Source organism: Lipophrys pholis (genome assembly GCF_963383615.2).
Source record: "Lipophrys pholis genome assembly, chromosome: 10".
Classification (NCBI taxonomy): Eukaryota; Metazoa; Chordata; class Actinopteri; order Blenniiformes; family Blenniidae; genus Lipophrys; species Lipophrys pholis.
Genome location: NC_137640.1, coordinates 3,374,535 through 3,396,973, shown reverse-complemented (window position 1 = coordinate 3,396,973; position 22,439 = coordinate 3,374,535). Strand labels below are relative to the sequence as shown.

Sequence of the window (22,439 nt, the reverse complement as noted above, 5' to 3'; positions counted from 1 at the left end):
TCACTTATCATTTGTTATCTACCAAACTAGCCAAGCAATCACAGTCACTAATATCAAGTAATTCAATATTAGTAAATAGAACATGAGGCTGGCGTATCATTAGCTCATTCACAGGATCAATATCTCACATGATGTTACTAGATAGCATTGGCAAAGTTACCAAACATTCTGCAGTCATGAATCATAAACGGAGTCTAAATACGACAACTTGTCCAGAGATCCCTCAAGGTAAACCCACCAGGAATTTGGAGCTAATCAATAAGACACGTCTCTGCAGAGATGGAGTCGTAGTGTTCTTGAAAGGTTGCGTTTCTCCCTGTTTCCACGGAGACGGGCGTTCGATATCAGCGTGTGTGAGAAAAAGTCAACAACTTTAGGTCATCAAATAGGTTCAAAATGCATAATATAGACTTTAAAAATGGTGCAAACAGCAGAAATCCTTCATGTGATCCTATAGTTTAATATAACCTTTGATCATGTGCATTGAAAGAAATACAGTAAGCCGTATTTATTTTTGATTACAGTGAGGTTATTTGTGTCTCTGTCGATATTTCTCTGAAAGTCTGGAGCGTCGTGCTCTCGCTGTGAGGCTGGCTGGCATGAATGGCCCAACTGTTTACACCAAACACAGGCCGCAGCCACATACAGATCACAAGACTGATGTCTGCTGGTGTGTGTGGGCTTGTTACCTTGTAGCCCTGTAAAAAAAAACAACCTCTCACCTCTCTCCTGCTGTTGTGTGTTTTTTTGTTGTTGTTGTTTTGTTTCTCAAGCTTGGGTATCTCTACAAAACCACCAGTGTGGACTTCCGGGGGCAGACGGACACCCCCGACATCGTCCCGGCTACTCCGGCCTTCCCGGTGTCGCCCCCAACGCCCTACGGTGAGACGTCGGGTCAGATTTTAGCGCCGGCGCTCTCGAGTGTGTGTGTGTGTCTGCGAGTGTGAGTCTCATCTATTGCTTTTTCTTCACAGTGAAAAGTTTCTCCGAGTTTTCGCAGCTCAGGACGGGAAGGCAGTTGGATCACCATGACTGGACTCAAGGTACACTGCACCTAGTGTGTGTGTGTGTGTGTGTGTGTGTGTGTGTGTGTGTGTGTGTGTGTGTGTGTGTTCACAGTGCTTGAGGACAGGGCTCAGGGGTTGGCTGGAATGTCTTCCAAAACACTTGGCTGCCATTGGCTGCAGACGTGGGCAGGGCCTCTTGTTGTTCTGGTGGTCTTCCTCTATGGAGGACTGAACGTGCCAAAAATTAAATAAAGAAATACACCATTAATTAAATGTGTCATTAACTTATTCAAATTAGAATTAAATATACAAATGTGTCATTTGATGGATTAAATGTGTCATTGAAGACTGGACCACGAGATAATGTGTTTTTTTACATAAAATTAATTCATATTTTAATGAAACAATGACACTTTTAATGAGGCATTTAATTATTTAATGGTATATTTATTTATCTAATTTTGGCACATTTAGACCATGAAATGATTAATTAAATAGTGAAATAATTATATATGTTTTTTTTAATACATAAAATAAATTGGTATTTGAATTAATTAATGACACATCTAATGACGCATTTATATATTTAATTCCAATTTTAGTAAATTAATGACACATTTAATTAATTATTTAATGGTGTATGTATTTATTTAATTTTGGCACATTCAGTCCTCCATATTCCCCCGTCGTTGGCAGCTTCACCGCTCAGCTTTGTCATGGAATCTCTTTAAACAGTGAGGTTTGGATGTCCTGTCAGGACAGCTGATGCTGGACGCGGGGATAATAATAGTCGGCAGCCACAGAGGAAGGGACCGCCGCCGGCAGGATGTCCACTCGCGTCCTGTTCGGGGAGGGGACCTAAAGGAGATGGGAGGGTCTTTTCTTTTTCTTTTTGTTGGTGTTTTTTTGTTTTTGGGACATCCTGTTTGAGGAGATATGAATGTAGCGTCTCTCAGCGGCTGCAGCTCATATCTTAATTTAAATTTGTGTGTGTTTTTGTGTGCATTTTTTTTTCTTTTTTTAGCAAATTTGCATGTATTGACATTTTTCTTATATGTTTTATGTTAGTGTGCCTGTCTTGGCCAGGACATGTCTGAAAAGGAGATTTTTAATCTCAGTGAGGCTTTCCTGGGAAAATAAAGGTGAAATATAAAGTAAAAACAAATAAATAATGGCCGCTTCATGTGGCCCGCAGACTACGAGTTGCCTGCAGTGAAATATAAATATTTGTTTTCAATGTTCCTCCTCAGGGTGTTCTGCTCTGATATTGTGCACATGGTTGTGTTTGTTGTAGTTTTGCTGTAATGCATTAACGCCGCTGTCAGCACATTACAGGGTCCAATGACTGATTCACTCATGAAGTTAATCCTAAATTACATTAGTTAGGAGGAAGATGCTCTATCATTTGGATGTTATATGGAATGAATACTCTATCATCGAGGTAGTATTCATATACCAATGCCATGGGGGAACAAAACATCAAAACGTATTGTTTATTTTCTCAGGTTTGTTGGATTTCGAATTTATGGCGCATGATGTGATGAGAAGTATTATGTCCTAAACATTACTGCACGATCCTGCCGCTCGCTGAGGAGCCGAAGTAGTATTTACTGTGGCCTTTCTGAACTACAGACGGCGTGCTGAGTCCTGCTGTTTACTGTAAACTCAGAGGGAGCCGGCGAAAGAGTGATTATCACAGAAAAACACCTGATAGTGTGTGTGTGTGTGTGTGTGTGTGTGTGTGTGTGTGTGTGTGTGTGTGTGTGTGTGTGTGTGTGTGTGTGTGTGTGTGTGTGTGTGTGTGTGTGTGTGTGCTGCTGGATGAACAGAAGAATTAACAAAGGACAGTAAACATGTTTTCCCTGGTTGCCATTTTTGGGGGTCAGAAGACGGACAAAGCTTCCTGTTTCCCACGTTCCTGCGAGTTCGAACCAAAACGCAGATTTGATACCTTGTCGTTAGTTTGTGCTTGTGATCACACCTGAATAAATTATATAGTTTATCACTAAAGTGCAGTCTTATCTACGTGAACATGTGAATAAACAAGCTTCATACAGGACCTTGGCACAATCTGGCTTCAAGTCTTGATTTTCATGTGTCGTCGGTGCAGAAGGAAAATGAAGCCGCTTTGGATGAGACTTTGTTTATGGAGTAATTGGGTGAATTATAAACTCCGAGCTTGTTGTTGTCATTTTCCTTCACGATATCTTCAGTGGTCGTGGCTTTACCATGAACGAGAACGGATGCTCTGGTGGTTGAGCTTTTGTCCCCGGTTTATCAGTGCAGCGTCATCTATTAATTCCTTTGTGTTTTATCGAGATGCATGTTCCTACAGCACTTATATTGGAGGAATCATGGTAAAATAAACTTCCTAAAGCTGTTTGAGTCATTCCTGCTGCGTCTGACTTATAAAATCACAACCCCCCCCCCCCCCCCCCCAAACAAATAAAAAATCACCAAAGTTGGCGTCATACGGATGAATCACATGATGAATCACTGTTGGGCATCGTGATGTTTCAGATACCATCCTGTCTTTGGAAGGTGGCGCCACTGTGACTCTGTATAGTTTTCAAATGACTTGATTGATTCTAAATGGCAATAAAGTCATTTTTTCTTTTTTTTTTTAAAAGAGAGCGAGAGCATTTGTGAATTCAAGGTTTTCACTGGATTTCAACGTGTTTCTCACAGTTTAGACTCAACAAATCAACCATAGCATCAACCCAGAGGTGAACTCTCGCCTTGTGTACTTTCATTTCCTCGTGACAGCGAATCGCTCGTTGCGTAACAACATTTCCTTTGTGACCAAAATGAAAATAAACTGAGATGTATACAGAAGCTCCCTGCAGGCGGAAGCAGGTCTGATCCAGAGGAATGCTGCGGCGGTGACGGGCCGGGGCGCACGGCTTCGCTCAGACAGGCACTTGACTATCTAAACCTCAGGGGTCAAAGGTCAAGAGAAAGTCTGCAGGAGAGTCAGCGAGGGGGCAGTGAGGGTGTGTTTGTTGTTGGTGCAGGACGACGGTGGGCTGGAGGGTCAGAGGGGTTTCACCGAGTGATTTCTGAAGACTGAACAATGAGAAGTGGATCACTTCTGCTCACTTTATTAACTGATTTTATTCAATTAGACATTGTGGGAAAACTGCTGTCAGCCTTTACATCCTTGAAACACTAAATGCAGTGGCTGAATGATTTTCTTTCTCCCACCGGTTTAGCCAGTTTGTGGAGTTCCTGATCCAAACTTCAATTTAAAAAAAGTACATTCTGCCAAATAACATCCTCAACTAGAAAACATCCACAACGAGATAACATTTTGCGTGTTCCTGCCGCTAACTGTTGACTTGTAACCCCTCGATTTTATGTTTCACACTAAAATCCCATCTGCTTTGACTGGCCAGTTTTGCACAGTTTGTTGTGATTCTTGCAGAAAGTTTCATTAAGAAAAGTCACAGCACACCATTACCAGGTTTTCTCCACTTTCAGATATGACTGGCAAATTTTTCATAGTTTTTATTTTGCGATTTTTGGCTAAACAGCTTGTCGATTCATTAACATAAGTCACAGCACACTATTCTCCAATTTACTTTTACATATGTCGCTTTGTTTTTTCTATACTTGCTCCCGTTTTCATCAAAATCCCATCTGCTTTGACTGGGAATTTCTTTTGCAGTTTTTTGTGATTTGTGGGGAAACAGTTTTCCGTTTTAGTTGTGCTTTTTTTACGTCCTCCCAAAGGTGCGGGACTAGTTATGCTGAAAATCTGGGGGAAGAAATATAAAATTAAATAAAAGGATAGTGATCGAGGATAGTAATCTTTGTGCCTTGCCTTTAAAGAGACAGGCACATAGAATAGCAATCCTTTTTAGGCCGAATTTAATACAATGCACAAGTTATCATTAACAGCTTATAGAATACAAAAACATATCTAAATAGTGTTCAGAATCACTTCCTTAAGCATATGTATTCAATGGTAATTGGCCCAAATTCAGCTTTTCCTTGATTTTCCTCCATTTGAATATTGGATCATAGGAGCTGCATTCAGAATCTGCTGTGTCTGTGTGAGCTGGACTGGCTCCGCCCACACATGTCCATCTTGGGAAGAGGAGGAAGTACTTCCTCTTGTGGTGCCATGTGCCAGAGCAGAGCTGCCTAATTGTGGGAGGAGTCAAAGGGAGGGCCTACCTTGATTGGGATTGGCTAAACCCCCCGATGACACTATATAGGGTTTGATTTCTGATTGGCTGGTCGGAGCAACACACTTTTTAAAACCTGAAACAAGCCAGGGAGAGAGAGGACAGACTGTCTTCACTTCTGGGGCGTCAGTCCAGGTATGGGGACGATTATTACTGTTGGAAAACTTTTAGAAAATGAATTTTGCGTAATATGATCTTTTTAAACACTTGTGTTTTGAAACTGAAGGAAGAAACCAGAGGAACCTCATCCAAGTAAACACAGAACTCAGGAAGTGAAAAATCGAAGGGTTCGTCCAGCAACAAACTGAACTCAACACAATCGAATTCATCAGAAGCTTTGCGGTGTAATTTACCACGCGCTCAGACCAGACACATGGCAGGAGACACTGTCCGTGTGTCTGCATGCCTTCGTCCCTGTGGTGAGGCAGATGGTGCGAGTGGACGAGCACATGCCCTGACAGAGCGGCCACAGAAAGGATAACCCCCCCCCCCCCCCCCCCCCCCCCACAACACCACCACCTCCTCCTCGCCTCTCTCCTCTGTGCTCCATAAAAGGCCACATGCGACCTCCGACCCCGCTGGAATCCACTCTGATTGGGGGAAAAGTTCTCGCTGTGGGCCGACAGGAACAATGCTCAGTGGTCAGTGAGAGGAAAGAAGGAGGGAGGGAGGGGAGGGGAGACATTCTCTACCTCCCTGCCTCCCTGCCTCTCTCTCTTTCACTCTCTCTCTCTCTCTCTCTCTCTCTCTCTCTCTTTCTGTCCCTCCCTCCATACAAACCCTAAGTCGAGCGGTGTCACAACAAGCCAGCAACAAACGGGGAGCTTATTTTTCCATCTGGGGGACTGAAGGAATCGGGGGCATGGCAGCGGAACGATCCAACCCCTGATGAAATTTTTAAAAAAAAAATAGAAAAACCTCAGAGAGTCGAGCTCAGATTGCATTCGAGCAGAGAGAAGTGAAAGAGCGGAGGAGCGGGAGGCTTCAGAAGGACAGTTTTCACCGGGAAGGTGAGATCCGGGAAGTTTTTGCCAGGTGGCAGAGGAAACGGAGAACCCCCCCCCCCCCCCCCTCCACACACCCCCCGCGAGAGCGCCATCGCCATGACCGCGTCTCTCGGTACGTACGGTATGAACACGCACACACGTGCTGCTAGGCTTTTGTAGGAAACCATCCAAACACCACGAGTTGCTGTGTTGTTTCTCTCCGGCTCCTGCCGACGTTATCGAGCCTGTCTGCTTTGTTTATCGCCCTCCGTCCTGCTGGGAGTGTTTGAGGAGGGCACACATGCACACAGACACTTCCCCGCCGTCCCCTCTCCTCCAGGCCGCTGGTATTTACCGACAGCTTCAGGAATGTCTCTCCTCTCCAAACATCCTCCTTCTCCTCCTCGAAACCTCTTTGTCTCTCTTTTTTCTTCTTCTTCTTCTTCTTCTTCTTCTTCTTCTTCTTCGGTGCACGGAGGAACACTCTGGAGTAGAAGCTCTCACACTTGGTGGGCCGGTGAGGTGGTTTGTTCCACTGCTGCCGTCATGATCTCATCCTGTTTAAAGGCCAATTCTGGCCTCGGTCGCGCCGTCATGAAAGGCTGATGTATTGGCGGTTAACCGATCGGAGGCCGTGTTCCCCCCCTTTTTTTTTTACTCTGCGCTGCTGACCTGGGTTGAACTGAACCAGTTCTTTGGTCGGGGTGCTCAGCTGCAAAAACCTCCCACATCCCCCGGAGATGTCGTACTTTATAAGCTCAGCCACAACTTGACCAATTTTATGCGTTTGCCTCTGCGCCTCTGAAGTCATTTAACATTTTTGTTGCTTCCAGTCAGAGCTGAAGTCATTTGTTGAATCTGGAATAATCACAGCGGATTTAATTTGATGTTTTCATCCCGATAATTGAATAAGGAGCCAAATATGTGACTCTCCTCAGAGTTAAAGGGCTTCATAGTAAGTCTCAGCTCTTTGCAGGAGCTCTCGCCGACATGTTATTGCAGTTACACGACTTTTGCCGATGATGTGCCGGTAACTGACTACAATTATGCTATTAGTGAATAGATTCCGCTCATTATTTTTGCCATGAGTGAGAACTGATGCAGAGCTGCTGTCTCTCCATCTGAACTCAGTGTTAGCTTTAGCTAAATACTTAGTTTAGTTCATTTTATTTATTTATTTCATTGTAAAAATAAAACAGAAAAAAATAAATACAATACAGAAAATAATAATAATAATCCTTCTCATTGACTATTAGAAGCAACGCAGCAAATATCAAACAAAATGTCTATATAGTCCGAGTGGCTTCGACAAAAACAACAAATGATGTCTCATAAGCCTGGATGTGGCTTCTGGAGGCAGAAGCCATTGTTCTCCATAGATCAATATCCAAATGCTTGAGTTGATTGTGGCCTTGCACAGTGGATTGTCATTGTTTCTCTGACACAGCCTGTTTGCTCAATTGTTTTCATTTTCTTTACGACACGTTTTGATTTTTTATAAACTGGTCCGAGCACTGCTGCAAGGAGGGGATTTCGCTGCCTCGTGGAACTGTAGCTGTGACAAGCAAAACACGATGTGACACCTATTCCTTATTCATCTCGAATACCAGCGAATGAATTTTTCTGGATTGGTTCTTTATTTCTATAGGTTCAACATAAAATATAAATCACACACAAGGTAAAGACCCTAACAAGGACTCTCCATTTGGTCCAAGACTTTCAGTTCCACCATCACCGTGTCAGTTTGCTTTCCAGACATTGTTCGCTGGATTTATCGTGAAATTCCTTCAGGTTTTAGAGATCAAGAGGAGGCATCTGTTTTTTTCCCAGTTTTCTTACCTGTTCCAGGCCAACATCTCTGGTCGATCCATCAACAACGGAAACACTTGCAGAAAACGACTTTGTTGTAAAACGTCTGCAGCCACATGCGGGTCTGAAGAAAAGCCAGATTGTCCCTGAACAGGAATGTAAGTGATGAGATTTGTTCAGAGACGCTGCACAGACATGCTACAGGTCTCCAGAAAATCCAGCGACAGGCTGGAAACTGTTGACAAAGGGTCCGTTCAGAGCAGGAAACATGTTTGGGTTTTTTTTGTTCCCCGGAGCATTAATCAACAGCTGGTGTGTCTTGTTGAAATTTACCAGAACATCTATTGTCCCGCACCTAAACTGATGTCATCATGACTTACGGCACACCTGCAGTCTACAGTCCATGACCGAGCATGTGAGACTGCAGGAAGTGTTGGGAACTGGGCGCAGACCAGGCGACACATTAACCAACAGCCTCATCGACGGTCACTGACATGAATGAAGAGCTCCAGTTTAATGTCTTTTGCTGATGCGAGGAATCGACAATGCAAAGGATGCTCACATGCAATCAGATGTCCCGGGATGTGTATTACAATAAGAGGTATTAATTGAAGCGTCCTCAAGTGATGTTTACAACACAAAATATCCAACTTTAGAAATATCAAACACCAACACGGCGATGCTGATGGTTCTCATCTATCTTATTACCGGCAGCTGGAGAAGAAAGTGAAAGTAAATATTTACTCTCTTCTCCACTTTGACCGAGACACTCAGTTACTCTCACAACATGGAACGAGTGAGCGGTAAATGTGGGCGAAGAAGTACTCAGCTGTGACGTACAGACAAAATAATCCCAGATTAAAGTGTGATGAAATTAACAGACTCAAGTCACACAGTCACAGTCACAAGAATATTATTTTTTTTTTTTTTAAGTGGTTTATTTAGATTTTTTTCATGTGTGAAGATTATGATTTGTTGCCTGGTTAATTAATAAATATACCAATAAAACATGTTTTTTTTTTTTTTAACTAAAAAGCAGTGTAATGTGATTCAGCCAATCGCTGCAGCGCGTGCATTCACCTTTGAACTTACAACTTCCTGTTATCACGAGCGCGTTTTCCCTGGTGACTGTGTAACTTAGTAATAGTAATTAAACATGGAGCGCTTTTTGCAAAAAATATTATTTTTTTGAACAAAATCACTGATGCCTTCGCTCGGAACCACAACAATCGTTTTATCAGGACGTCTCATGGTGACTGATGATTATTGCCTATTTGGGGTTTGAGATCTGAAGTGTGACTCCTGGTTCTCTCTATGCAGGGTTTATTATAATGTCATGAGATCCATTGAAGCAGATATTTTCCTTTCAGCGGAGGTTTTGGTGACTGGCAGCAGGAGTTAGTGTCTCTGTGTGTTTTGCTTCCTGCTGGTGTTGAGGCTCCATCAGTGACATTCTGGTGTTAAAGTTTCCATTCAGTGGTGTTTTTAAGTGTTTGTAAACCGTTCATCTTTGTCACTTTGGCTAAATATCTTGCGTGCTGTGTCGCATAACATTGTTTTGAATTGCGAAAATCAAAATTTGGCTTTTTTGTTTCGAGCTGAATTGGTCAAATGTTGATATTTTAGCGTGAGCTGGCGCGACGCCATCTTTGATATCCCAGAAACCCTTGCAGCAGGTTTCCAAAGACAACGTCAGTTAGAGAAACATAAGAATACAGAGTCCGGTTTGTTTGGAAAACAAATCGACTTTGTTGTGATGGATTTGGGAAACTGCAGGTTGGAAATGAGTGGTGATGGTCTGGTTTCGGTGTGTTGCTTCAGTCCCTGTGCATGGGAAGGATATTTTTACCTTTTTATTTCTGGTAGAGTAACTTTAAACGTTCATCTCAGGCATATTTGCGAAAGTTCACTACGTTTAATTAACTTCCCTTGTCAGGATGTCTTTACCCATAGCCGTGATAATGTCGTGTTGCGGTTCTTGAAAGAAATGTGTGAGCCAGTGACAACCAGCTGAGGTAAACTACCAACAAGCAAACAGCTCTCAGGAAGACAGTAATACCTTGATAATCTGGACCTGCTCCGTGCATCACGTGATAACCAGTTTTCTCACTAGTGGTTTTAAGTAACACAATTTTTCCGCAGACCGGCAGGACGGTGTATGAAAAGGTCTTAAAGATGAATCAAAGAAAAGGTGATAGAATTAAGTGAAGCAAAGAAGTGCTAATGGAAGTATAGCTTTTCTTTTTTCAATATGAAAACTCAAATCAGACTAAGAGAAATTTGTACGATTTGTCCATCGTCTACGCTGATGGCCGTATGAAGGATACCAAATTGCACACTCACAGGTCTTCATGTTTTGCAGGTGATCGATTAAGAATAACACACAAACAGGAGCGTGGAAATGAGAGCTCTGCATGCTTGTTGGCCTGTTTAAGGGTTGCTTCCATGCTTCGGGCCGTCACGGCCTCAAGGTTGGAGAGAGATGGACTTTGGATCAGAAGATTGCAAGTTTGAATCCCACAGTGGACGGGTCACCACTGTGGAGCCCTGGGCATGACCTTTGACCCCCACCAGCTCCCCGGAGCGCTGCAATGTGGCCTCCCAAGACGCCCTAGAAGTAGGATTAGACAACACGGGAAAAAAGGAATTTCCTCAAGGCGATTGATGACGTTATGATTAGTTACCGTATATTCCGTACTGTAAGCCGCTACTTTTTTCTCCTGCTACGAACCCTGCGACTTAAACAGTAATGCGGATAATTTATTAATTTTTACGGGTTAATGAGCCTCATGCGTTCAGGTGCATCATGTAACTCTGAGCTGCTGGCTGAACGATCGTCCTCCTTAGAGGAAAATCTTCCTCCTCAGAATCTCAGTCAGCAAATAACCGGTAAAATACTTTATCAACAGAGATAAATCCCTCTGTGTTTGTGTGTTTTTGACTTAATTATCTCTCTCTCTATCCTGTCCACCACGGAAAATGTGTATAGAACTTGTTCTTTTTCTTAAAAAATAATTAAATAAAAACTGCAATAAGCAATCCCGCGGTGAAATTCGTGCACTGTTACAAAATGGACACAAGCTTATAGACAAGTGCCGCCTATTATGTCCCAAAAAGAAATAAATATATAAATAAATAAATACATTTTGTGGGTGTGGCTTATATTCAGGTTCACTCAAGAGTCTGGAAATTGCGGTATTACGGTAGCTTGTGTTTGGTTGGATGAGCCTCACAAGCACAACATTGTAAAGTGAGAGCAAATAAATCTAATGTGAACAAACACTAGCGTCATCCATCCATAAGCGTCTCTAAAACTCTTCCTGTTCGAAACTTTACACAGCGTCTCCTTAAAACCCGCCGACATGCATGAACCCACCGGCAGGAGAGAAATCCCTGATCTCTTCTCCAGATGGGTTCAGTCTGAGGAATTTGGACTTGGGCTTGAAAATATGATCAAATATCGGAGACGTTCGTGCAGCAGACTTCCCACACGGGAGAAGAACACTGGTGCTCGTCGTCAGCCTGGAGGAGCCTCAGACAGTCGGACGGAGTGAGTTATTGTCACTGTTTAAAACCGTCTGGTGCGTGAAAAACCACAGCAGAGCGTCTGAGAGCGCTTCATAAAGCCTTTCAGTTATCATCAGAGTACTTCAGACAGCAGTAAAAAAACAAAAAAAAAAAGGTCTTTGTGTGCGCTGGACGTAGGAAACTGATTTACAGACGACCGCCTACCGGCTTGTCCTCCCTGCGGAGAAACGCCCGGCTGAGACGCTCCGGCCTTTTGAATACGGAGGCAGATTGATGGATTTTCATTAGAGAAGCAGCCGATCACATTCTGGTGTCGGGTCTCGTGGTACCAAGGAGAAGAAATGCCTTTTCTCACGTCGGCATTTTTGTTTACGCGGCGTTAGGGTTGACCCTCCTGCGAAAAGTTGCTCAGTTTGTAGTTGCTGCATTTATATGCAGTTAGTGCATATAGCAAAGTGTAAACTAGAAGTTTTCTCCAATAAATTCACTTGTGTGTGATTAATCTCTTGGTAGTGAGGTGGACAATGCTGTGTTAGCAGTGGTGTCACTGAAAGTATCTGATTGTGAAAGTAACACTTTAATTGTCCCTCCTATTTATTTCTGCTTGTTTTAGGTGTATTCATATAGTGTTGCTGAGCCGTCAGCACTGTGGGCGTCAGTCCAAGTTCAGTTAGTGGAGGAAGATGCTCTAAAACCTGGAAGTTATTGTAATTTCCCGACCATAAGCTTTTTTCACACGGCGCGCGGCTCATTTATGGATTTTTACGGGTCAACCAGCTTCATGCACCGATACAGGGGTGATGCATTCAGGTGCATCACGTAACTCCGAACTTTCTTTCTTTTTCTTTTTAAATTTGGCTTATATTCCGTTGCGCTGAACCGTAACTAATCACTGAAGTTACATCAGTTAGTGGAGGAAGATGATCTATATTAAGCACTTATATCCAGATTATAGAGCATCTTCCACTACAACCCCGATTCCAAAAGACATTTCACCGTTTCACGGACAAATATGAACTCATTTTGAATTTGACGGCAGTGAACATTAAACACATGTGAAATAAGTGGAATAGTTTTATTTTTCTTCACATTGACCAGCGGTTTCACCACTGCGTACTCATTTCACTAGTTGTTACTTGCTGGCTTCATTCCAAACAAAGTCTATAAATAGATTTTTATTATGTCAGTGGTGTGTAAACAGGAAATTACTCCTTAAACCAGCCAAACAAGATGATACTTACCATCAATCTCTAGTATCAGGGGGTATTTGTTGAATCTGAGCTTAAGCCTTGTAGATTACTTTCACGAGTAAGTAAAACTATTTATAAACTGACTTGGTAAGAAAAGGCCTGGAGGGTCTTTGGTTAGCAGCAGGTGTTGTGTACTTTATTTTACTTTGTTCCCCATCTTCTCGTAATCCTCCAAAGAAGCTGCTGCCTGTGATCGCTGCAAACAGCTGGAACATGTTGTGTATGTGTGTGTGTGTGTGTTTGTGTGTGTGTGTGTGTGTGGGGGGGGGGGGGTTACTTGCACTCACATTCCTGCGGTCAGCAGGGAGTTTGTCCAGCATTACTGTGTCTGCATTGCTGTGTTTGAGCATGTGTGTGTGTGTGTGTGTAGGCTGGACCTTCACCAGCGGGGATGATGACTGAGACAGTCTTCCTTTGTTGGATCTTTTGCAAGTCAGTGAATATTAATACTTGAATACAGTTAGCAGTTGCTTCCTTAGGCGGTGCAGTGGCGTTGGTTCAAATGGAGATTTGTTTCTTGGCGATGATTATTGACAGAGAGTCTCTTTTCTGAAGACCAATGCGACACCTAAATTAAAGCATGTTAGTTTTATTAGAATCTAAAATAAGCATGTCAGGGCGCATTCACACCAGCCCTGTTTGATCCGGACCAGAGTTCACTTCACAACTCTGAACCCTGATCCGGATCAAACATGTCAACACGGGTCCTTTTGAATAGTCTCGGTTCACTTGCAGATGAACTGTCAGTGGACTTTCCTGCGGACGGAGGGAGAAGATGTGACCGAGAGCGCAGTGCATTCTGGGTAGTAAACAAACAACGCTAACTGCGCAAATCAAGAAGAAGCAGATGCAGGAAAAAAAAGTTGGAAAATATTTGGCCGGCAGACGTGGAGTAGTGAGGAAGAAGTAGTGAGGAAGACTCTCATTGATATCTGGTCTGAAGACTTTATATCACGGTTGTTTGTGGCTACCCTTTAGCCACAAGCTAACTAGCCTAGCCACCACGGGCTAAAGTGGCGGGATTTCCTATATCGGTCCGGACCAATCAATGAGCCGTGTTTCTTCTTTACCTCCTCTCTGGTCGGTGTTTGTTTCGGGTGACGGCGCCCCCAAACCAGCAGCTGGTGTAACTGAAGGTGTGATCAAGAAAAAAGACGATTGACAAACTGAAACTTTATCAACTCTCACGTCCTAATTAAATCAGATACGAGTGAAAAACGACCAGAAGGCCCGGTGTCCCCACACTGGACCAAACACACTACAGCTGTAAGCCGTTCATATTTCTCCCAGTTTTCTGTTTTTTTTTATTTTTTATTATACGGTCTCGCATGTGACGTGAGCACCGTGATGTGAACTCTCCAGATTAAAATCATCCCGGTTTCATCGATTTATCTTCACGCTGAACATGAAAGAACAAACTGTCAATCTGATCAGAACATTGTGTGTGTGTGTGTGTGTGTGTGTGTGTGTGTGTGTGTGTGTGTGTGTGTGTGTGTGTGTGTGTGTGTGTGTGTGTGTGTGTGTGTGTGTGTGTGTGTGTGTGTTGCTGGTGGTTGGCAGTCGTGCCCATGTGGTTCGGTGCCATCTGGAAAAGCTTTTGCACGCTTTGACCGTAAACTGAAGAGGCTTTGTGCTCACATGGAGCCGTAAAGAGAAAACAAGTCACAGGAAAACAGTCATGGCAAAAAAAATAAAAAGAAAAAAGAAAGAAAGAAAGAAAGAAAGAAACGCCCCCGAGTCTCCGGGATAATCAGGTGATTGTTGGGTCAGCTAATGTTATGCTAACTTTGAGGGAAAATCGCAGCAAACTGATTTAAATAGTGAATCCAGTGTCGGGGTGGTTAAAAGCCACAGTTTGACAAGAAAGCTGGAAAAGTTTCTGCAACGAGTAATAATGAGAACAGACAGTTTCAATTATCTGACTTTTTTTCTGTTGCGGCTTCCGTCTTGGACCTTTTTTTGAATTTTCAAATCTTTAAGCCCTTAAGTTCCTGTTTCCCATGTTTCTGCACTTTGGGAACAAAACAGGGTTTTGATTGAAAGAGGTTTCTGGAGAAAACTTCGTCCTCGCTCCACAACCCATCCCGAGCTTTTTCCTTAAACATTGACAACACAAGAAAGAGGCGCTATTTGTTTTATTCGATGACGGCGGCAGCAGGAAGCTGGAGAGGTCGGCTCGTTCAGCGGAGAGAGAAATCGGACAGTTTTATTTAAGTTTCTGAAACCTGTGTCTGCTGAAGCCGATGTGATCCAAATGAAGTCGGACTTGAAGTCAGTTTTGTCTGTTTCCGTCATTCAATGTTTTGTAAAGACTGAAGAGTCTCTGAGGGGTTGGAAGTAGCGAGGAGAGGCCTGATGGTCTGATCCCGGGTCAGGGTGGGGTCAGCTTGACTCGTTCGTGCCGCTCGAGGAGCCGGGACGGAGCGCAGCGAGGACAATGAGCCGTGGGAACGGACAGCGCCACGCGGGCCGGCTGCCGCCGATGCGTTCGGGGACTCGTCCCGAGAGAGAGGAACTGACAGTGACTGTGGGAAACGTTTCAGGAATCCGTCCGCACAATCTTGGTTTTCTGTTTTGTTTCCTCTGAGTTGACGTGTGCTTTCTTAGTCCAAAAGTGTGTGTGTGTGTGTGTGTGTGTGTGTGTGTGTGTGTGTGTGTGTGTGTGTGTGTGTGTGTGTGTGTGTGTGTGTGTGTGTGTGTGTGTGTGTGTGTGTAAGCTCTTCGATGTGTCAATGCAAAAAACCCTAGAATTTCTACTTCCTCTTTAGCTTCTTACCTGCAAATGAAACTCAGAGTTCATCAGATTCAACAAACAGTTTGTGTCTCTGACAATAACTTCAATAATTAACTGGTAGCAAACAACTGGAAACCTCCCTGGTAACCTTGAAAGGTTTTTATTTTTACTTTTTTTGGGGTTAGGGGGTGTGGGGGGGGTGGGGGTGGGGGTTGGGGTTGGGGGGGTCACGATTTGAATCTGTTGTTTAATTTTGATCCGTGTCTCTGACAAATCACATTAGTCACGGATCTGTTGACTTTGTCGTCCCACTTATTGGAGTCTGTCTGTTCCACTAACCCTTTAATGGCTCCCAAAGATGAAAAAGAAAAATCTAAGACAGTATCCTCGACATTGTCACTGTTAAAAGTTCATTTACACAAATATTGTATGAGTAATATTTTGAATCCCGATATTTCTGTGTTTCTTGAACCAAAGTGTACTCATATCAAATTAAAGTTTTCTATGGAGTTTAAAATGAAATCGTTTGTGCAATTAGAAGAAACAGATGGTTGAAGCTCCAGTTTCTCTCTTTGTAAAAATCCACCTCCATATGCCCGAAACCAAACTTTAAAAACAAACAAAAAAAAAAGTGCTTTACAAGACAAATGTCCTTCAATAAACCTTAAAACAAAAAGAGATAAACAGAGACGTTCAGAAAAAAACCTGTCGCTCTGCTCTTCACTAGTCCTGACTACCACGCTCTCAGAAACATTTAAACAACAACATTTCTGAAAAGTTTCATGTTTACATTTTGGAAATTGTGTTTGTTTACACAGAAAGATAATCGATGTAGTTTTCATGTCGGGCCACTAGTGGGTGCTGTTATTTGTTTTTGTAATGAAACCACACACACATGCACGCAGACAACAATCCACGCTAGAGGACAGACCACCAAGATGGATTGTTATTACGGTGACTGTCAAAATAAAAGTACCAAGTCCCAGGAGAATATGGCCTGGGAAACAGGAAACATTGTTCTTTTTGTCCGTCTACTGAGCATGTGCAGAAGAACACGGTAGCAGCATTTCAGAAAAGCTGTGTTTTTCACGAACACGGAGTTGGAGCTTTGTCCAAAGGTTCCACGTTGGGAGACGTTTTCCAACAGTTCCGGTCGGCGTGTGATTGGACTCCCAAAACCATGGCTTTAGGCGGCGAGCCGTCCAGACGTCAATTGGACGGTCAATTTTCAGAAAAGACTGCCGAAAAAATAGCCGACGTGTTACTCAAAGCGTCTAAAATATGTTTATAACGGCCGTCACTACTTACTAATTTTGCCTGAATTCATCTTTATTCGCCGAAATATAGCGAATTATTGACTCGTGTGCACAACGAACGACTGACTTCCCGTTTTGTATTACGCCCAGTAACGAGCAACGTGATTGGTCAATTGATACCATGTGGTCTCTACCTTTTGAAAGGTGGCTTCTGATTGGATCGTAATTCTCTGACTCATCCTGATGCTGAAGCAGAGAGGAGGAACTTCCTTTCCAAGATGCTGAGGAATAATATCTGCAGAATCCACACAGGTGGTTTTAATCATATGGACCTATGATCTATCTAATTTTTAATTTCCAATATGAAATGAGAAAAGGAAATAAATTACAGCAATGCAAGGCATTTTTTTCCCAACAGTTTTTATGTCGTATACAGCAAAAACAATTCCATTAATCAATTTTTGGTGTAAAGCAGGTAAATCTAAATTTAGAGAGTCAAGTTCTATAAGTAGAATAAGAGTAACTCTAATTAAATAAACAGCCAAATGCCTGTTTTTGGTTTCAGACACTGAAAAAACTTAAAGTTGTTTTTTTTTGTAGTGTTAAAAATGACAGCCGCTGCACTTTTTGGACATCCGATCCACCGTACATAATGTTGGCACCGTGACAATGAGTGTGGGAAACTTTAAACTCTGAGAATATTTGTTTTTTAAACCTAGATAAACACATTCAGGTTATATGTGGAATAACTTAAATTCCCCGGGGAAATAACTTTTGCTATTTTGCTCATATCTTTAAATACAAGGTGTGAAACTACACAGCAGGGGGTCTTTATAAGACGAGGAGATAAATATAATGATATTGGGAAAATCTTGATATCTTGAAATTTTAATATTCATCATTGAAATGTATTTAAAAAAAAACAAAACTAAAGTGACCCTGTGTAAAAGTCTTTGTTTTGGTCCCTGTAAGGATTTCTAATTTATCGTTTTTTGCGCATGATATTCATATTGTTTGTATCCTGCTGGTATTTGCATCCGTCCGTTTTCTCCCTCTTATCTGTTCCCGGGTGGAGGAGGTGTCAGTCTGAGCACCGTCACCTAAGAACCTTCCTGCGGGTGGTGAGCCCACGGGAAGGTGGCGCCCGGCGAGGGACAATGAACCCTCTACCTAGAGATTGTGAGTCTCATGCTCTACCAGCTGAGCGAGCCGGGGAACTGGTATTTGCATTTCGTCCTTATACTCATTCAGCAACACGTGCGATTATGTAATGAGAGGATGTTCAAACACGGATCTGTCTCCGAGCTTTTGAATGGAGGGGAGAAGTGGAAGAGGGGAAGGGGAGCGGGGGGGGGGGGGGGGGGGGGGGGGGGGGGGGGGGCTCTGAAACAAGGAGCTCTTTATGAATGACCGACTGTTTTCACGGTGACTCATCGCACTTCACAGTCCCGTCTCTGGCCGGAGGAAGAGGAGGAGGAGGAGGAGGAGGAGGAGGAGGAGGAGGAGGAGGTCTACTGAATGACATGTTGCATTCGCAGGATGTCAGGAATGTCATGTTTGGGATGTTTGGAGTATTTTCTTCCAGCATTCAAATGCAGATTTTGCGAGTTTTATTGTTTAGATTCTTGTTTTTGCTGTGGATCGATTGGCCGGCGCTTCGAGTCCCAGCAAGAACAAAAGGCTACGATGGAGTTGGGAGACGTCCACAAAGTCAAAGGATCATAACAGAGATGATTTCACAGAATAAAGTCAACTCAAACAACAAAATTTTGTGGCTCCCGTTTCTCCCTAAAGTCCAAACGTAGCCTCCATCCTGTCCCCCATCCAGCCTCAGTCCTCGCCGCTTCCCTCTGACCTCGACCCCTGAAACCAGAAGCTCTCTGATGTTTAATACTCATTAAACTTCTTTCACAGCAATGCGCTGCACTTCAGTGTCCTCCACCATGTAAGGGGGAAGCGATTAAATGCCAAAAACCCAGATTCATGCTCGATACGCAACCGATACGCGACTGATGCTACCTCCTTAAAAGCTTTTATTTTGAAAATATACATTTAAAATTCCGTTAATCTGCATTTGATTTTAAATTCTTCACTTCCGTCATTGCTTCTAAGTTTTTTCATACATCGTTAAGTCGCTGTTTTTATTCTATTTGAATTCACAATTTGCTCTTTATCTGTTGCTCCCCTGCAACCGATCAAACTTTACTTGTTTTATGGCAATGAGAATAAAGTTTTTTGATTTGTGAAGTTTTCTTTAAGGCCTGCTCATACGCCGTCCTGGCGGAAAAAAAACGGTCCGTGGTTGAAGACCTCTGTGTGTGTGTACTCCGTGCAGTATCACACTGGTAATAGTAGAAAATTGTCCAATTTCCTTTAATTGTTTAAAAGAATGAGTCGCTGGCAGTGATGTGGTATTGTTGAGTGTCTGCGTCGGCTGACATTTACACACTTTTCCTGAATGGGTGAATGTGATTAACAGCGTTCTGGGAGCTGCTCAAGTTCGATATGAATTAAATCCAATCGCACAGGTTACATGAAAGCCGAAATACAATTAAAAAAACTACAAATCCTTGTTATTTAAATCAACACTACACGTGACTAATGACTTTTACTTTTGACTAACATCACAGCTCAGTTCAAATCCCTCCTGGACTCAACTTTCTGTCTCTCCTCAGATTCCCGGAGTTTCCTGGACAGCATCAGCCACTCTGGCGGCTCCGCAGACGGAGACCTGTTCAGGTCGGACGTGTCCGTCACTCCTGCCTCGTGTCAGAGGGCGTTTGGCTCCATGTGCTCGGTGTCGTCAGACAGTCCGCTGCCTCACACAGACAGGTATGTAGGAGCGCCGTGACGACACGGTGACGCCCCCATCGGCCTCGTCGGTTGACGTGTTGACGTGAAATGTTGCTTCCCTTTCAACATTTGAGAGTAAGACAAACTTCTAGAAGTTCAGATAGCAACATTTTATTATTATTATTATTATTATTATTATTATTATTATTATTATTCGATTTAAAACATCCAAAACTGATTTGACACAATTAGCAGAATATAATAGTTAGAGTGAGATTGTGCAAATTTCCATTGACAAAATTCAAAAGGTAAAATGCAGATTTTTAATTAGAATAAAGTGCAATAAAATTTCAAGGCGTATTCTTTAACTGTAAAAACTGTAAAAACACGAACACTGATTTATCGATCCTGGAAGCGTAATAAAGAAGGGAAATGATTTAAGGATACCAGTTTGGACATTTTAGTTTCTGTTTGAAGGTTGTTCCACTGATGAAGGAGGTTTGCAGGTTGAAATCTCTTCTTTCTCTTTCTTCACCCCCCCGCAGCTCAACTCCTCCGTCTGTGTGGCACGAGCGAACGCCAAACTCCATGACTCCCACCTCCGTGACCTCCCTCTACCCTCAGCCCTCACCCCCTCTCTCCCTCAGCGCCCCCAATGCCCACAGCTCTCCCCGGGGGCCCCTGAGGGGCCTGGGTGGGAGCCCGACGGGGGTCCGCCGACAGACGACGGACAGCACAGACCTGTGCTCGTTGTTGCTGGGGAACGGCGGCCTGGAGCACAGCCTGCTGGAGGCCATGGAGGGCCTCGGCGGCCTGAACCTCGGGGTGGACGGGGGCCTCGCTCCGCTCCTGCCCGAGAAGAGGCGAGGGGGCGAGGGGGCGGAGCTGGGCTCCCGCTCCCCGTCCCTGAGCGGGTTTTCCAGCCCTTACAGTGGCAGCAGCTTCAGCATCCCCTTCTCATCCTCCATGAGCCCCGACCCCCTCAGGGGACTCAGCGGGACCCCGTCAACTGGTGCAGGTACGATGTCCAACACAATCTTGGTGCCACGTTTAATCTTCTTGTTGTTTTTTTTTAAGAGTTAACTCGATATGAACGGCTCAACTGTTGCTTTAGTTTGCAGTTAAGAACAGGAACTCAATGATAAAGCATTAATTAGAAATAGTTACAGAGCAGGCGGCTGAGGGTTTTCAAATTAAATCGCACAACTTTCATTGCATTTTGGTGTCTGTTTACACGTTTACACGTGTCGGGGTCGGGGGTCGGGAGTCGGGGGTCGGGGGTCGGGGTCGGGAGTCGGGGGTCGGGGCTCACTAAAAACGTGAATTTTTATTAACAATTCAACTTTGTCCGTCCCTGTGCTCCCTTTGTTAAAGGGGTCATATTATGAAAAATTCACTTTCTAATGGTTTCCCAACAGTAATAATCATAATCATCATGTGGGCGGAGCCAGTCCAGCTCACACAGACACAGCAGATTCTGAATGCAGCTCCTATGATTCAATATTCAAATGGAGGAAAAGCAATGAACTTTGAATACAAAGGTTTTTGGTCCAACAAGACCATGTCAAAGTGTTGAAAAGTTGTATAGTATGACCCCTTTAGTGTTTATAGCAGATTGTTCTCAAAGCACACATTTGTGTGGTTTCATTATAAAAGCATACAGCAGCACCCGCTAGTGGCCCAATGAGGTGGTTTTACAAATCTAGAGTTTATTTTAGTAGATAAATGTTGCCCAAAAAACCCTTATAAATATTATGAGAATGCTTCGATAACAGTTTCATCTAAGTTTGAGCCGCCGTATCGCATGTTTGTACAAACAAGCACATCAGTTGTCTTTTGTTTTGATGAAATTATCCAAGCGGCTCCACGCTGCTCTCGTTTGGCCCACATCCAGACTCAGACCTAACGACTGGCTTCCATCTGTGTCTCGCAGACTTTGGCAATAAGCACGACACTGTGAAGTTTGTTCAGGACACGTCCAGATTCTGGTACAAGCCCGACATTTCCAGAGACCAAGGTAAATATTGGTACTGGGCCCGCGGAGAGCCTGACGGCCGCTCGCGAGGCCGGTGACACGCCAAAGGCTTCCGTCCGTACACAGTGCGCCGCCATCGTTCTAACTTTAGTTCCCCTCTGCTCCCGGGCAGCCATCGCCGTGCTGAAGGACAAAGAGCCGGGCTCGTTCATCGTCAGGGACAGTCACTCGTTCCGGGGAGCGTACGGGTTGGCCATGAAGGTGGCCACGCCTCCTCCGTCCGTGTTGCAGCAGAGTAAAAAAGGTGGGTGGGATTCACTTCACTGATTGTATCGCGTCTGATTTGTACCTGAACTCGCCAAACTTGTCCCCGCAGTGGGAGATTTGTCCAACGAGCTGGTGAGACACTTCCTGATCGAGTGCACGCAGAAAGGGGTTCGTCTCAAAGGATGCCCCAACGAGCCCTACTTTGGTGAGGAAAACCACGCGCAGCTGCTCCCCGTGTCGGAGTATCTCCTGATATTCTTGTAGTTTCAGGCCTCAGCCACTTCTCACCAATAGAATATGGAGTTGTAGCAGAAAGAAAGTCCATGTTGTTGGAACTGTGCAGCACGTGAGCTGTTCACTTCTATAAAGTCAACTGTTAACAGTTCACCAGAGGCTACAACACCCTGACCCAGGGTTTTAATGTATTTCCTCTGGCGCCCTCTACTGGTCGGTATTATGAGTTACAACGGACAACTTCAGTGTCTCGTGTTGGATTTTGAATTGTTGTAACTGTGATAAAAGTAGAGTTTAAGTGAGTTTTGTTTATTTTTAATGGGAAGAAAAATGTGTCCCTGCTGTCTCTCTCTGTCCTGCTTACTTTTAGCTTCACGTGAAGCTGCTGCCTCCAGTCAGGAGCAGCTCTC

At 43.8% G+C, this 22,439-nt stretch overlaps 1 protein-coding gene across 1 annotated transcript in view; it reads left to right on the top strand.

The window, feature by feature from the left end:
- Window positions 1-22,439, top strand: part of tns3.2 (tensin 3, tandem duplicate 2) — a 53,357-nt gene that overhangs the window by 25,002 nt on the left and 5,916 nt on the right. The window contains exons 15-21 of the mRNA XM_080473613.1: window positions 774-882; window positions 975-1,043; window positions 19,436-19,592; window positions 20,099-20,571; window positions 21,487-21,570; window positions 21,701-21,832; window positions 21,905-22,000. Of these exons, the coding sequence (XP_080329739.1) occupies window positions 774-882; window positions 975-1,043; window positions 19,436-19,592; window positions 20,099-20,571; window positions 21,487-21,570; window positions 21,701-21,832; window positions 21,905-22,000 (1,120 nt within the window). The remainder of the gene's footprint in view (window positions 1-773; window positions 883-974; window positions 1,044-19,435; window positions 19,593-20,098; window positions 20,572-21,486; window positions 21,571-21,700; window positions 21,833-21,904; window positions 22,001-22,439) is intronic.